The following is a 13,016-nucleotide window of genomic DNA, read 5'->3' on the forward strand; positions in this document are numbered from 1 at the left end:
TGTGCATTGTTTGGTGGATCAATAGTGAATCCAGGGGTTTTTTGCAATTGCACAATTGTTGAGTGTCTGCCCAAGTGGGAAGATGATGTAGTATGTGACACATCTACTGTGCAGTGGACTTCGTCATTCAAAAGGTTGGTGAGGATCACTAGCTGAAATACCAGTCTGACAAAAAAACATTCATCAAAAAACATCTCATTTGCCTTTTCAAATTCTGGTGTCACATGGTCAAAATGCTGGTGAGCACTGACTGGTCATCAGGAAGATCGAGAATCTTCCAGGTGGGTCGGTCTTGTGAGGGCCGTCTTTTTTCCCAACCCGGCGTTATAAATTCAATAGGTCATCTTAGCTGCAGCGACACGGTTGGTGCAATCCGTAAAAGCAGGTAGCAGTTCCCAGATAGCATCCGGATGTGGGCCACTTCAGGCAGTGATGCAGCACTGATGGCCTTCTTCTGGCCCTGACAAAATGGATGTGAGTCCCATGTGTGTTATAGCAAATATGGCCCAAATATGCCAAATCAAATGTGGGCCTTTTCTGGCAAAGATGCGGTGCTCTCGGCAACATGTAATCTGGATGTGACCCTGAAGTGGCCTGTGTGGTAAATGGTGAATAAGGCCCAAATATCACAAAACAAATATGGCCCACCTATGGCAAATATGTGGCACATGCGGCATTGCTATGGCTTGGTTCTGGCCCAGATCTGGCAAACAGGAGCGGACCGCCCAAGTGCCATCATTCCATGTGGTATGTGGGCTGGATGAAAATGTCAGTGTGGGACGAGTCCAGGCCACAGCAATTTTGCTATCTGGGCTGCCGTCATATCTCAAAGTATCTAGTGCGCGTTGAAAGCATCAAGCACTCGTTGCTGAAACATTGATAGAAAGAAAACCCGTGGACAGCAATGCAGAGACAGTGCCCCAAAAAACAGGAAAAGGCCTTGCTGGCTGATGCCGCAAAGTGTGCTAAGATAACGGATTTATTTAAGCAGTCTGCAGTCACACAGTGATGCGGTCACATCTGGGAAAAGAAAAAACACTTCCACTGACTTTCACGGTGGATAAATACAATAAGTAGTCCAGTCCAATACGTACTCATGGTTAGGGTGCTGAAATTAAGTCCAGAGACTGATAGACACATTTGGGTCTAATCTGGGGCACTTTTGGTAGTTACGGCACTGGCAACTGTTGCGTGGCCAGACGTGGCCCAAATGTCATAAGCTGCGCCTGACTTGGGTTACGGCAAGTGTTGTGTGGGCCAGATATGGCCCAAATGTAATGAACCGGGCTTGACTTTGGTTACAGCACATACTATGTGGGCCAGATGTGGCCCAAATGTGGCCCCAGGTGTGGCTGATTTGAGGCAGCCACACTCACCCTGAGTCAATGCCGTCATTCAAGGCCAAATGTGGGCCGTAAGATAACTGCAGATGTGGGCCATATTTGGACCAAAGATTCTTTGCTATCTGGGGCTGTTCGAGCGCTATTTCTAACATTGGGCTGGTGTGGGTAGAGAGAGCTAGCAGCATGTGGCTAGTTAGCAAGAGCCCCAGGGTAGCTGATTAGCTCAGTGAGTCGACAGACAACGAGATGGGGATTTCCACACTGCTACTTTATTCTGTTGTACATACAACAACCATACAATGCCAGGTCTCCATGGCACTATGTTCATCGATCATACATGAACAGTAAAACATAAAAATCATAACCTGCACCAATTTGTTACGGTGAGAGTTCGTTGTTGTGGACATTGATTGAAGCAGTACCGAGAACGGCTCTACTCTTGTGCGTCAAAACAAAACAAAAGGAGGAGCCCCCCTGTGGTGCTATTTGACATTGAAGCACTACTATATTTATATTTACCGGACTCTTGACTCTTACAAGGTGATGATGAGGACGGTGGTGAAGATGCAGAAACATCAAAGAGGAGTGAGCAGGGAGCAGGTGCTTCTTCATGCTTCCGTACTATGTGCAGTGAACTAGCTAAATGAACTAGTTCACATGCTATAGGCTATGAACTAGCTAAATGAACTAGCTTACATGCTATGTGCTGTGAACTAGCTAAATGAATTAGCTTCCATGTTGTGTGCTGTGAACTAGCTAAATGAACTAACTTACATGCTATGTGCCGTGAACTAGCTAAATTAATTAGCTTCCATGTTGTGTGCTGTGAACTAGCTAAATGAACTAGCTTACATGCTATGTGCAGTGAACTAGCTAAATGAACTAGCTTACATGCTATGTGCTGTGAACTAGCTAAATGAACTAGCTTCCATGCTATGTGCTGTGAACTAGCTAAATGAACTACCTTACATGCTATGTGCCGTGAACTAGCTTACATACTATGTGCTGTGAACTAGCTAAATGAACTAGCTTCCATGCTGTGTGCTGTGAACTAGCTAAATGAACTACCTTACATGCTATGTGCCGTGAACTAGCTTACATGCTATGTGCTGTGAACTAGCTAAATTAATTAGCTTCCATGTTGTGTGCTGTGAACTAGCTAAATGAACTAGCCAAAGAACAAAGTGTTTTTGTTAACCTTGGGGTTTCCGTGCTAGAGTCCCGCTGCAGGCTTTGACCATTTCCAAGGTTTAACAAGTCAGGCTCAGCACACAAACATTTAGAAAAGTTTACGCTAAGTTTCTGAAAAAATCGTCATCAACTTCAACCGTAAATGGGTAAAATAAACTTGTGAATTTGATCATTTACTTCTAGACTACTCATCAGTTCTTTTTCACATTATAGCCTATAAGGCTATAATGTTGATAGCCAGCCCTGCAATAGAAATGATTTGTTTAGTACTTATTTTACACTCTGAACAAACAGGTGAACATGGCTCTGAACCAGAAAGGGAAAGGATGGAGGAGGAGGAAGCAGGAACCAGCACAGATCCAATTAGAGGTGCACTGTTGAGTGTTACTGTGAGACTGTGAAGTAAATTAGAGCTCAATACATCATTCATGTGATCAGACAGGACTACTTCCGTCACCTTATTTATTGTTGCATTACAAGAAATAGAATGAATGGCAAGTCTGTTGCATAATACACCACGTGTGTATTTGCCTTTGTCAAGGTTGGACTATTCATCATGAATTTAATATTTGATGCTCATGTCAGACAGTCCAAATGATGACTGTTTTATGCATTTTTACCAAACACATGAACCTGAGACAGACAGGGACGTCTTTGCAGGGACCTCTATGGAGACAGGTGTGGGTGATGACCAGCCAGTGCCACTGGACACTGTAGTTTAACCGTAATTCATTAATTCAACTTTGAATTTTCACCTTCTGTACACACAAACATGGGGAGGAAAACCTTGGAAAATTAGTCTCATCGTTTTAGGTATTAGCCTGGCACAGATATGTTATATATTATATATTATGGATATAGATTATATTAGAGGGACAGCTCAGGTTGGACGGTTTGGAGACAAAGCAAGAGAGGCAAGATTGAGATGGTTTGGACATGTGCGGAGGAGAGATGCTGGGTATACTGGGAGAAGGATGCTGAATATGGAGCTGCCAGGGAAGAGGAGAAGAGGAAGGCCAAAGAGGAGGTTTATGGATGTGGTGAGGGAGGACATGCAGGTGGCTGGTGTGACAGAGGAAGATGTAGAAGACAGGAAGAGATGGAAACGGATGATCCGCTGTGGCGCCCACTAATGGGAACAGCTGAAAGTAGTAGTAGTAGTAGTAGTAGTAGCGATATTAGCCTAACACAAACAATACAAATTAACACATTGTGTGCTTTTTTTTCTAATTGTTGATTTGTTGATTGACAAACATGTTGTGTCAGTTTGAATTAGGCGTATCATGTTGCGGCAGCTTGACAGCAAATTCCCGGGTGGCTTTTTGTTGCCAGTCCGTCCTGCTTGTGAGCATACCAAGGAAGAAAAACTGGAAGAAATGCCTGGGCCTTGCCATCCCGAAGAAATTACACCCAGCTTTGCCGTGATTTGTTTTTTTGTTTTGTCCTCAGCAGCATGAACAAAATGTGGATTTCTGTTTCGGGGTAGGATTTGATTATCCTGCCCAAGGTTAAAACGGGGGTCTGTTTTTGGGGGTGGTGAGTTCGCAACACTTAGGGTGGTCTTGCAGGTCACACAGCTGGGCCCAGGGCGGTGGGAGCAGGCGATGCTAAAAGATGTCTGGTTCATTTCAACGTCCCATTTCCCCCGCCCTTTCCTTCCTACTCTGTTTCCCCTCTATCTGTCATCCCTTCTTCCACCCTGTCGCTCAGCCTCCCTCATCAGTTCCACCCTTTCTTTCCTTGATCTTCTCTCCCGCCCCCACCCTGCCCCCTTCTCTCCCTACTTTTGTGCTGTTTCCTCACACGTACGGGCCTCTGTTGTCTCTCGTCAGCTCTCCATCATCTCCCCCCTCCGCTTCTTGCCCCCCCCTCACTGGCTTTGACAGGAGTAATCCCCTCCCACTGCTCACAGCACCTGCGACACCCATCCCATGCAATTCTCTTCATCTGCTCATATGCTCATTCCCTCCTTATATCCCCTAATACAGGGGTCCCCAAACACTGGGCCGCGGACCAGCACCAGGCCGCACCGGGCCGCAAGGAAACAATATGATATACAATATTCAAATAAAAGCCCGGTCCGGCCATGACCGTGTCATGCTAGAGGGCTTTTAATTTGAAACGGATACTTGAAGTGTGTACAATGACGTGATTTTATCACTCCTTCGCGTGGCATTCAGCATACCAGTGGTAACTGACACCATAACTCAGAGACCACTCAGTCAACTCGCTACTAGCAGCTAGTTCCCACATAGCAAAACTGCTGTGGCCCAAACCCGTCCCACACCCGACACTTCATCTGGCCCACATACCACGTGGAATGATGGCACTTGTTCGGTCCGCTCCTGTTTGCCAGATCTGGGCCAGAACTAAGTCATAGCAATGCCGCATGTGCCACATATTTGCGAAAGGTGGCCCATATTTGGGCCATATTCGCCATTTACCACACGGGGCACTTGAGGGTCACATCCAGATTACATGTTGCCAGGGAGCACCGCATCGTAGCCAAAAAAGGCCCACGTTTGATTTGGCATATTTGGGCCATATTTGCTATTATACACGTGGGCCACTTCAGGCTCACATCCATTTTGTCAGGGCCAGAAGAAGGCCATCAGTGCCGCATCATTGCCTGAAGTGGCCCACATCCAGATGCTATCTGGGTTAGCTACCATGAGTACTGGTACAAAACAAACATCGCTTGAGAGTTTCTTCGGAAGAGGTAGGGGAGATACTAAAAGGTCTGATGTTGTTATGATACTGTTGACTTAAACGCCTAACCTATGCCCCTCCCCCGGTCCGCTAGAATAATGACAATATTAAACCGGTCCACAGTGCAAAAAAGGTTGGGGGCCCCTGCCCTAATGAAACTCAACTGTTGAAGGTATAAAGTTGAGAAACATCTCTTTCCTACACACACACACACACACACACACACATACACACACACATCTGTGTCAGCGTGTGTGTCTTTTTTGGTTTGTTTTTGTCTGTCGGCACATTTGCTGCTGCGTGTGCTTGTTCCCGAGCGTGCCATGCGTGCACCTCCCGCAGCCTGGACCTGGGCACGTCAAGAACGTGGTACCAGGGAAACATAGACGCCACTGGAGTTCATCCCGGCCTGGCAGGACAAAGCCCCGGCGACGGGGAGCGCTGGCCTCTTTTCCGGTCAGAGCGGGCAGGGTGTCAGTTTTCCTTTTACCATGGGGTGTGTGGACCTCTACCACGGGGTAGGGGGTGTGGACCTCTACCACGGGGCAGAGTGTGTGGACCTCTACCACGGGGTAGGGTGTGTGGACCTCTACCACGGGGTAGGGTGTGTGGACCTCTACCACGGGGTAGGGTGTGTGGACCTCTACCACGGGGTAGGGGGTGTGGACCTCTACCACGGGGTAGGGTGTGTGGACCTCTACCACGGGGTAGGGGGTGTGGACCTCTACCACGGGGTAGGGGGTGTGGACCTCTACCACGGGGCAGAGTGTGTGGACCTCTACCACGGGGTAGGGTGTGTGGACCTCTACCACGGGGTAGGGTGTGTGGACCTCTACCACGGGGTAGGGTGTGTGGACCTCTACCACGGGGCAGGGTGTGTGGACCTCTACCACGGGGTAGGGTGTGTGGACCTCTACCACGGGGTAGGGGGTGTGGACCTCTACCACGGGGTAGGGTGTGTGGACCTCTACCACGGGGTAGGATGTGTGGACCTCTACCACGGGGTAGGGTGGGTGGACCTCTACCACGGGGCAGGGTGTGTGGACCTCTACCACGGGGCAGGGTGTGTGGACCTCTACCACGGGGTAGGGTGTGTGGACCTCTACCACGGGGTAGGGTGTGTGGACCTCTACCACGGGGTAGGGTGGGTGGACCTCTACCACGGGGCAGGGTGTGTGGACCTCTACCACGGGGCAGGGTGTGTGGACCTCTACCACGGGGTAGGGTGTGTGGACCTCTACCACGGGGTAGGGGGTGTGGACCTCTACCACGGGGCAGAGTGTGTGGACCTCTACCACGGGGTAGGGTGGGTGGACCTCTACCACGGGGCAGGGTGTGTGGACCTCTACCACGGGGCAGGGTGTGTGGACCTCTACCACGGGGCAGGGTGGGTGGACTGGACACAAGCTTCGCAGGGGTCACATCTTGGTGTGACTGTTCTCTAGAGTCACACTGTTTTAAAAGACCATTACACTCAGCTTGTCTTTATTTCGTCTCTTCATGTGGACGCACACTTGCTAACACAAACGTGTACACATCCAGGTGTCCACGCACACACTGACTATCATACACACACACACACACACACACACACACATACATGCTCACTTTATTATTAAATGCTTTCTTCCAGGCGTTTGTTTGTTCAAATACACACAAACACACACACACACACACACATACATACAGATACATACCCACACGTACTTTCTCTCACACACACACACACACAGATAGATATGCATACAAACAAACACACACCATCTGGGTCAGTTTATAATCTGGCATCGTAGTTTAGTCACAGATGTCTTGAGTTTCATTGGCAGAAGCCAAAAATGTTTGAAAAGTAAACAAACTCACAAATACCAACGCACTGATTCTCGAGCTGCCCCCCTCGGACGCTCCAGAGGAACAACGCAGGGGTGTTCTGTATTCACTGTGTCATTCTTCATGTCGTTTGGCACTATGACCACTGAAAACCGTCACAGAGCTATACACAAAAACTCACGCACGCGCACACACACACACACACATCCACATATAGAAGGAAGAACATATACTTAACACTCAAAAGTTATATACTATGCACACAGGCAAACACACACACACATATATATATATATATATATATATATGTTTTTTTTTGTTTTTTTTTTGCGGGATCTGATGAAGAGCCAGATAGCTCTTTCCAGTTGCCGGGCTATCTCCATGATCAGTTTCACCCCTGGCTAGGAGGTGGGCCACAGGGCCCCAAGAGGTATGCTTTGAAGCATACGCATGAACGCATTGAAACGCCAGTACACAGCCACACAAAACCAGACACACCATCCTCACCACACAGCTGTGTTGACTTAGACCTTGAGAGTAGCCATGCCACCTGATGAATCACGCACGATGGTAGTCCGCATGGACACAGAGGACCATTCATATTAGCACCCTGTTTCCCTGTTTGTACAACGTCATGAACTCACACACACACACATGCACGCATTCGCAAATCTTGAACCGAACACCTTTGTTTGCCTGTGTTTAATGCTGACGGTTCTCATACCCTTAACATCTCAACACCACCTGATGACCCCTGACCTCCTATCCTGTCGCTGAACTTACCACATCCAGCTTAATGTGCACCCTACTTCAAGGGTCATGTCCATCCTAAACACACACTGGCTATACATCAGGCATGAAAATGTATGTGTGAGACATTGGTGGGAGTCATCAGAAAGGTGGTTTTTGACTGGTTATCGAACTGGTGTTCATTTCAGAACGTTGCAGAGTGAGAGCAGAGATCTGTGAGATTAGAATTACTATTACTTGATTTAGGTGTGCCTGCACACCTATCATCAGCATTGACAGACCGAGCCAGCACTAACAATCAGCCCAGACAGCATCTGGATGTGGGCCACTTCAGGCAATGATGCAGCGCTGGTGGCCTTCTTCTGGCCCTGACAAAATGGATGTGAGTCTGAAGTGGCCCACATGTATAATAGCAAAAAGGCCCAAATATCCATCCATCCATCCATTATCCAAACCACTTATCCTTACTCAGGGTCGCGGGGATGCTGGAGCCTATCCCAGCAGTAATTTGAACAGGCCGCCAGCCCAAATATGCCAAATTGAATGTTGGTCTTTTTTGGCAAAGATGCGGTGCTCTGGGCAACATGTAATCTGGATGTGACCCTGAAGTGGCCCGTGTGGTAAATGGTGAATTTGGCCCAAATATCACAAAATAAATACGGGCCACCTTTGGCAAATATGTGGCACATGCGGCATCGCTGTGGCTTGGTTCTGGCCCGGATCTGGCAAACAGGAGTGTACCGCCCAAATGCCATCATTCCAAGCGGTATGTGGGCTGGCTGAAGTGTCGGGTGTGGGACGGGTCCGGGCCACAGGAATTTTGCTATGTGGGAGTGCTGCTTCTTTGGCACACCTGCATCAAACAGAGCCATTATTAAGGTCATTAGCTGCAGCTCTGGTTATCCTGCTATGCTTATCTCACAGAGAACCAACACCAGCCAGACATGTTTTACAACCTTCTCATGGTTTTAAACCTGTAGATGTCGGCAAACTTACTAAAATGGTTTAGGCTTTAGCTACTGACATACACTGTCTGCATGTCATTGTCTGCACGTAAATCTTTAAATGTGGCTATAAAAAAACCGGGGCTTCACACGTCCCACATGCCATATTTAAAGTATATTTCTGATTTTTTTCCCTCTTTGTTATTTCTGTTCTGATTCTAATTCCATTCAAACGGTCACACAAGGCCGGTAGATGCACCGCAGATACAACTGCAAGCAACCCAGCTAATTTGTGCCAACTGCAGCAACATACACCTGGAAACCCGCTTTGCCATTGGTCTTGGGAACTGTCAGTCCATGGCAAACAAAGCAAACTACCTTTCTGCTTTTGCCTCTGAGGCTGCCCTGAACATCCTTGCTCTCACTGAGACGTGGATACTTCCGGAGAACCACTGCAGCACCAGCTGCCCTCTCCTTCACTCACTCCCCTTGCACCTCTGGATGAGGTGGTTGCACTGGCTTGCTCATTACTCTCTCCTGGGAATCACAAAACCAGGTCGTTCCCATTAGAACATGCCACCTGGGTACTGGTTCAGGTTCTAGTTCTCCCTTAGACGTCTGCAATGCAGATCTTGCTGGTCTCCCAGCCTGTGCAATCCATCTGCTGCAGAAATTCAAAATGATGCCACATGCTTGGTTTTTAAACTGCCTTGATGTGCACGTCACCCTTTCTTTGTGCCCTTACACTAGCTCCCTGTTGCTGCCCGCATGAAGTATGAAGCCTTGCTGTTGGCATTGATATCTATCTGTACTCCCACATGGGCATGAATACTCCTGCTCATCCTCTTCTTTCTACCTCTGGTAGGCTACTCTCTTTCTCCTCTACCAGAGTGACAAGCTCTAGGGCCAGACTTTCCTCTCACCTGGTCCACAATAGTGGAACCAACTCGTCTCCATCAGGGCTGCTGACTCCCTTCCTACCTTCAAGAAAGACTTAAAAACCTTCCTCTTCAAGGCCTACCTCGGTCCTTAAAGAAGTCTTTGGTGACACTTTGCTATGAATTAAAATTGGTGCTTGCTCTTACTGTAACTATTACACCTGTACCTACTTAAACACCATTACAATTTTTGATGGTCCAAAGTGCACCTACACTAAATGCACTCAACTGGACATGCACAGGCGGCATGGTGGTGCAGTGGTTAGCGCAGTCGCCTCACAGCAAGAAGGTCCTGGGTTCAAACCTTGGTGTTGTCCCACCCTGGGGGTCATCCTCTGCGGAGTTTGCGTGTTCTCCCCATGTCTGTGTGGGTTACGTCGGGGTGCTCCGGTTTCCTCCCACAGTCCAAAGACATGTAGGTCAGGTGAATTGGCCGTACTAAAGGGTCCCTAGGTGTGAATGTGTCGGCCCTGTGATGGACTGGCGGCCTGTCCAGGGTGTCTCCCCGCCTGCCGCCCAATGTCTGCTGGGATAGGCTCCAGCGTCCCGCAACCCTAAGTAGGATAAGCGGCTTGGATGACGGATGGACATGCACGCTTGGCTATGACGTGATTCCTATGTAGCGCTGTGTGATGTTATCTGCCAATCGCTGACCCTGTTGTAACTTGCTTTGCATAAAAAGCAGCCACTATTTGAGCAAATTAAAATTTAACAAAATTCCCAATTAGTCCAGTTACTTTACCATGTCATTTTCCATCTTGCTCCATGACTTCTTTGTATGTGTACATATTGCTCTTGTTTTTATGTTCCAGGTCAGACAAGATGACCGCGTTGTCCACACTGGTCGGGGTCTCCTGATTCGGTCCCTCCACCCCTCCGATGCTGGCGTGTACATCTGTGTAGCTCAAGAGCACACGCACTTCACACACACTCTTCTCCGTCTCACGCTGCGTCTTGTCACACACGGGCAACTGGAAGGACGGCCCAAGCCCAGCGAGGACCCCGCGGTGGAGCTGCGCCACGGGGCCGAGTCTCGCCAGCGCTATAAAGACTACCTGAGGGTGATGAGCGCTCCTATCCTCTCTCTGGAGGAGCACTGCGATTCACTGTGGCTGGAAAAGAAGCCCTCTAGGGGGCGAGGGAGAGGTGTGGGGCTAGGGAAGTGGAAGCACATCCAAGAAATGAAGAAGAGCAGGAACAGGAGACACCAAAGAGAGAGGAAGGAAGCGAAGAAAAGCGAGGGGGGAGGGAGGGTGGAGAGAGCGACTGCAGATAGATAGAGATGACCCAGGCGTCGTGAAGGGGCTGCGTGAGGAACAATGTGGGCTGTGTTCTGGACGATGACCTGCAAGTCTCAGAGAACTGTTGAACATGTGTTGGCGTCATTCAGCGAGCCACAAAAACCCGAAAACCAGCGTTCACAGTGGTGCAGCATGACGGACTCTACAGTACGGTGTAAGAAAAGGACTCAAGGGTGACCAGTTGGAGATACCTCTCTGGCCCAGTCCAACTGTCAGAGGCCCATAATCTGATAGATTAGATTAATCTATTACCAAGCCCTGTAATCTGATAGATGAATAGTCATTTAATCGCCAACAGCACTGCTAGAGGAACTGACCTAGTGAGACTGGAAAATAGAAATTATGGTTTTGTTTTGTTTGTGGTAATGAAAGGCACATTGTTGTTGAATGCCTGTAAATATTGATGTGATGTGTACAGGAGGTGCAGCATGCTCAGCTTCTACTTAGTGGGGACTTATTTTCTTATTTTACTGTGTTATGACGATAATGGTCATCATATACTATCCTGATGGAGACAAAGTAGAGTATTTTTGTACAAAAGTTTCACTATTTTGTAGGTTCGATAGATTTTTTTTTTGTTGTTTAAAGTTATTTAAATAAAATATTCGGGAGCCTGTATGTTAAGTACAAAATTATTATTTTTTTCTTTTCAAAAAGTCACGTAGTAAAACCAGAACACATACACAGTGGTGCCGCCAAGGGGTGGCCAGGGGTGGCCACGGCCACCCTGATACTATCCCTGGCCTCCCCGCTGGCCCCCCCCCAGCCACGAGTCGCATATGCAGAATATGCTTCTGATTATGCATAATATGTATCTATCTGATATTTTGCATCAGGTGCTGTTCATTTAAACCAATAATGTATATTTTTCTTAACTCTCATATTGACAGTTTTCCACTAGGCTATACAGTACACTACAACAGCAGCATAGAATTCCCCAAATTCAGTCATGGCTTTTGGTTTTGGTGTGCCACCCCAAGATTTTCAGTGGCCCCATTTCCCCCCTATGAAACATGTCTGGGGGCGCCACTGCACGTACATCCAAAGGAATTGAATCAAGTGCAACTGGACCTGGTTATATATCCGCGAAGACGTTTCGCCTCTCATCCAAGAGGCTTCATCAGTTCGTGCCTTTCTGACTAGACCAAGCTAGAGAGAAAGGCACGAACTGAGGAAGCCTCTTGGATGAGAGGCGAAACGTCTTCACGGATATATAACCAAGTCCAGTTGCACTTGATTCAATTCCTTTGGATAACCATGACCTGGATGAATGAGGACATTCACAGACAGAACACACACAATTTCCACAATTGGTGATTGAAGGGTTCAAGCCCATATGACGGATAGGCTGAGAGAGAGAGACTGAGTGAGAGAGAGAGAGACTGAGTGAGAGAGAGAGAGAGACTGAGTGAGAAAGAGAGACAGACTGAGAGAGTGACTTGAGAGAGAGAGAGAGAGCGAGGTAAAGGGTTATATTTTGTGCAATGTATGATGTGGGAATTGTAAAAGGCTTGTTATTTTTGTTATTTTGTGAACTTTTGTCAAGTTTTATCAGTTAACGGCAGCTGTGTCGTTTATCCGGCTTGTATTCCCACAAGTTTGTCTTTATGGGTTTTCTTAACCTGTTTGCTAATCATGCACAGTTGTGTAACCTCGTCGGAAGTTGTGACATTTTAATAAGAACGGCTTCCCATGAGGAGTAAACAACACATCAGCAAAACCCACTAGCGAAACACAAAATTGCACAAGATCCAGAACCCTCTCCACCGCGTTGAGCAGCAGAGGGGCAGGTTAGCACAGCCTCAACATTTCTGTGTGTGTTTTTGCATGGGTGTGAGTGCGATACCCAGAGCAAGACCAGCGGTGACGGCAGGGGGAGGGTGCAAAACATGAACGTTTGAACTAAACCAGTCGTGGATTTATAGATAAGTGGTAAAGCCAATTACGTCTGATGTTAAAACTAGATTCTGGTCTTGTGATTCCATGCATTATGTAATCCTCTGCAACTGATTT

The 13,016-nt window shown here is 47.8% G+C and overlaps 1 protein-coding gene across 1 annotated transcript in view; it reads left to right on the forward strand.

The window, feature by feature from the left end:
* The window catches only part of sema3d (sema domain, immunoglobulin domain (Ig), short basic domain, secreted, (semaphorin) 3D), a 41,588-nt gene extending 30,427 nt beyond the window's left edge, over nucleotides 1–11,161 (forward strand). The window contains exons 17-18 of the mRNA XM_056282497.1: nucleotides 10,515–10,955; nucleotides 11,093–11,161. Of these exons, the coding sequence (XP_056138472.1) occupies nucleotides 10,515–10,955; nucleotides 11,093–11,161 (510 nt within the window). The remainder of the gene's footprint in view (nucleotides 1–10,514; nucleotides 10,956–11,092) is intronic.
* The last annotated feature ends 1,855 nt before the right edge of the window (nucleotides 11,162–13,016 follow it).

The sequence above is a fragment of the Lampris incognitus genome, chromosome 6 (assembly GCF_029633865.1).
Source record: "Lampris incognitus isolate fLamInc1 chromosome 6, fLamInc1.hap2, whole genome shotgun sequence".
Classification (NCBI taxonomy): Eukaryota; Metazoa; Chordata; class Actinopteri; order Lampriformes; family Lampridae; genus Lampris; species Lampris incognitus.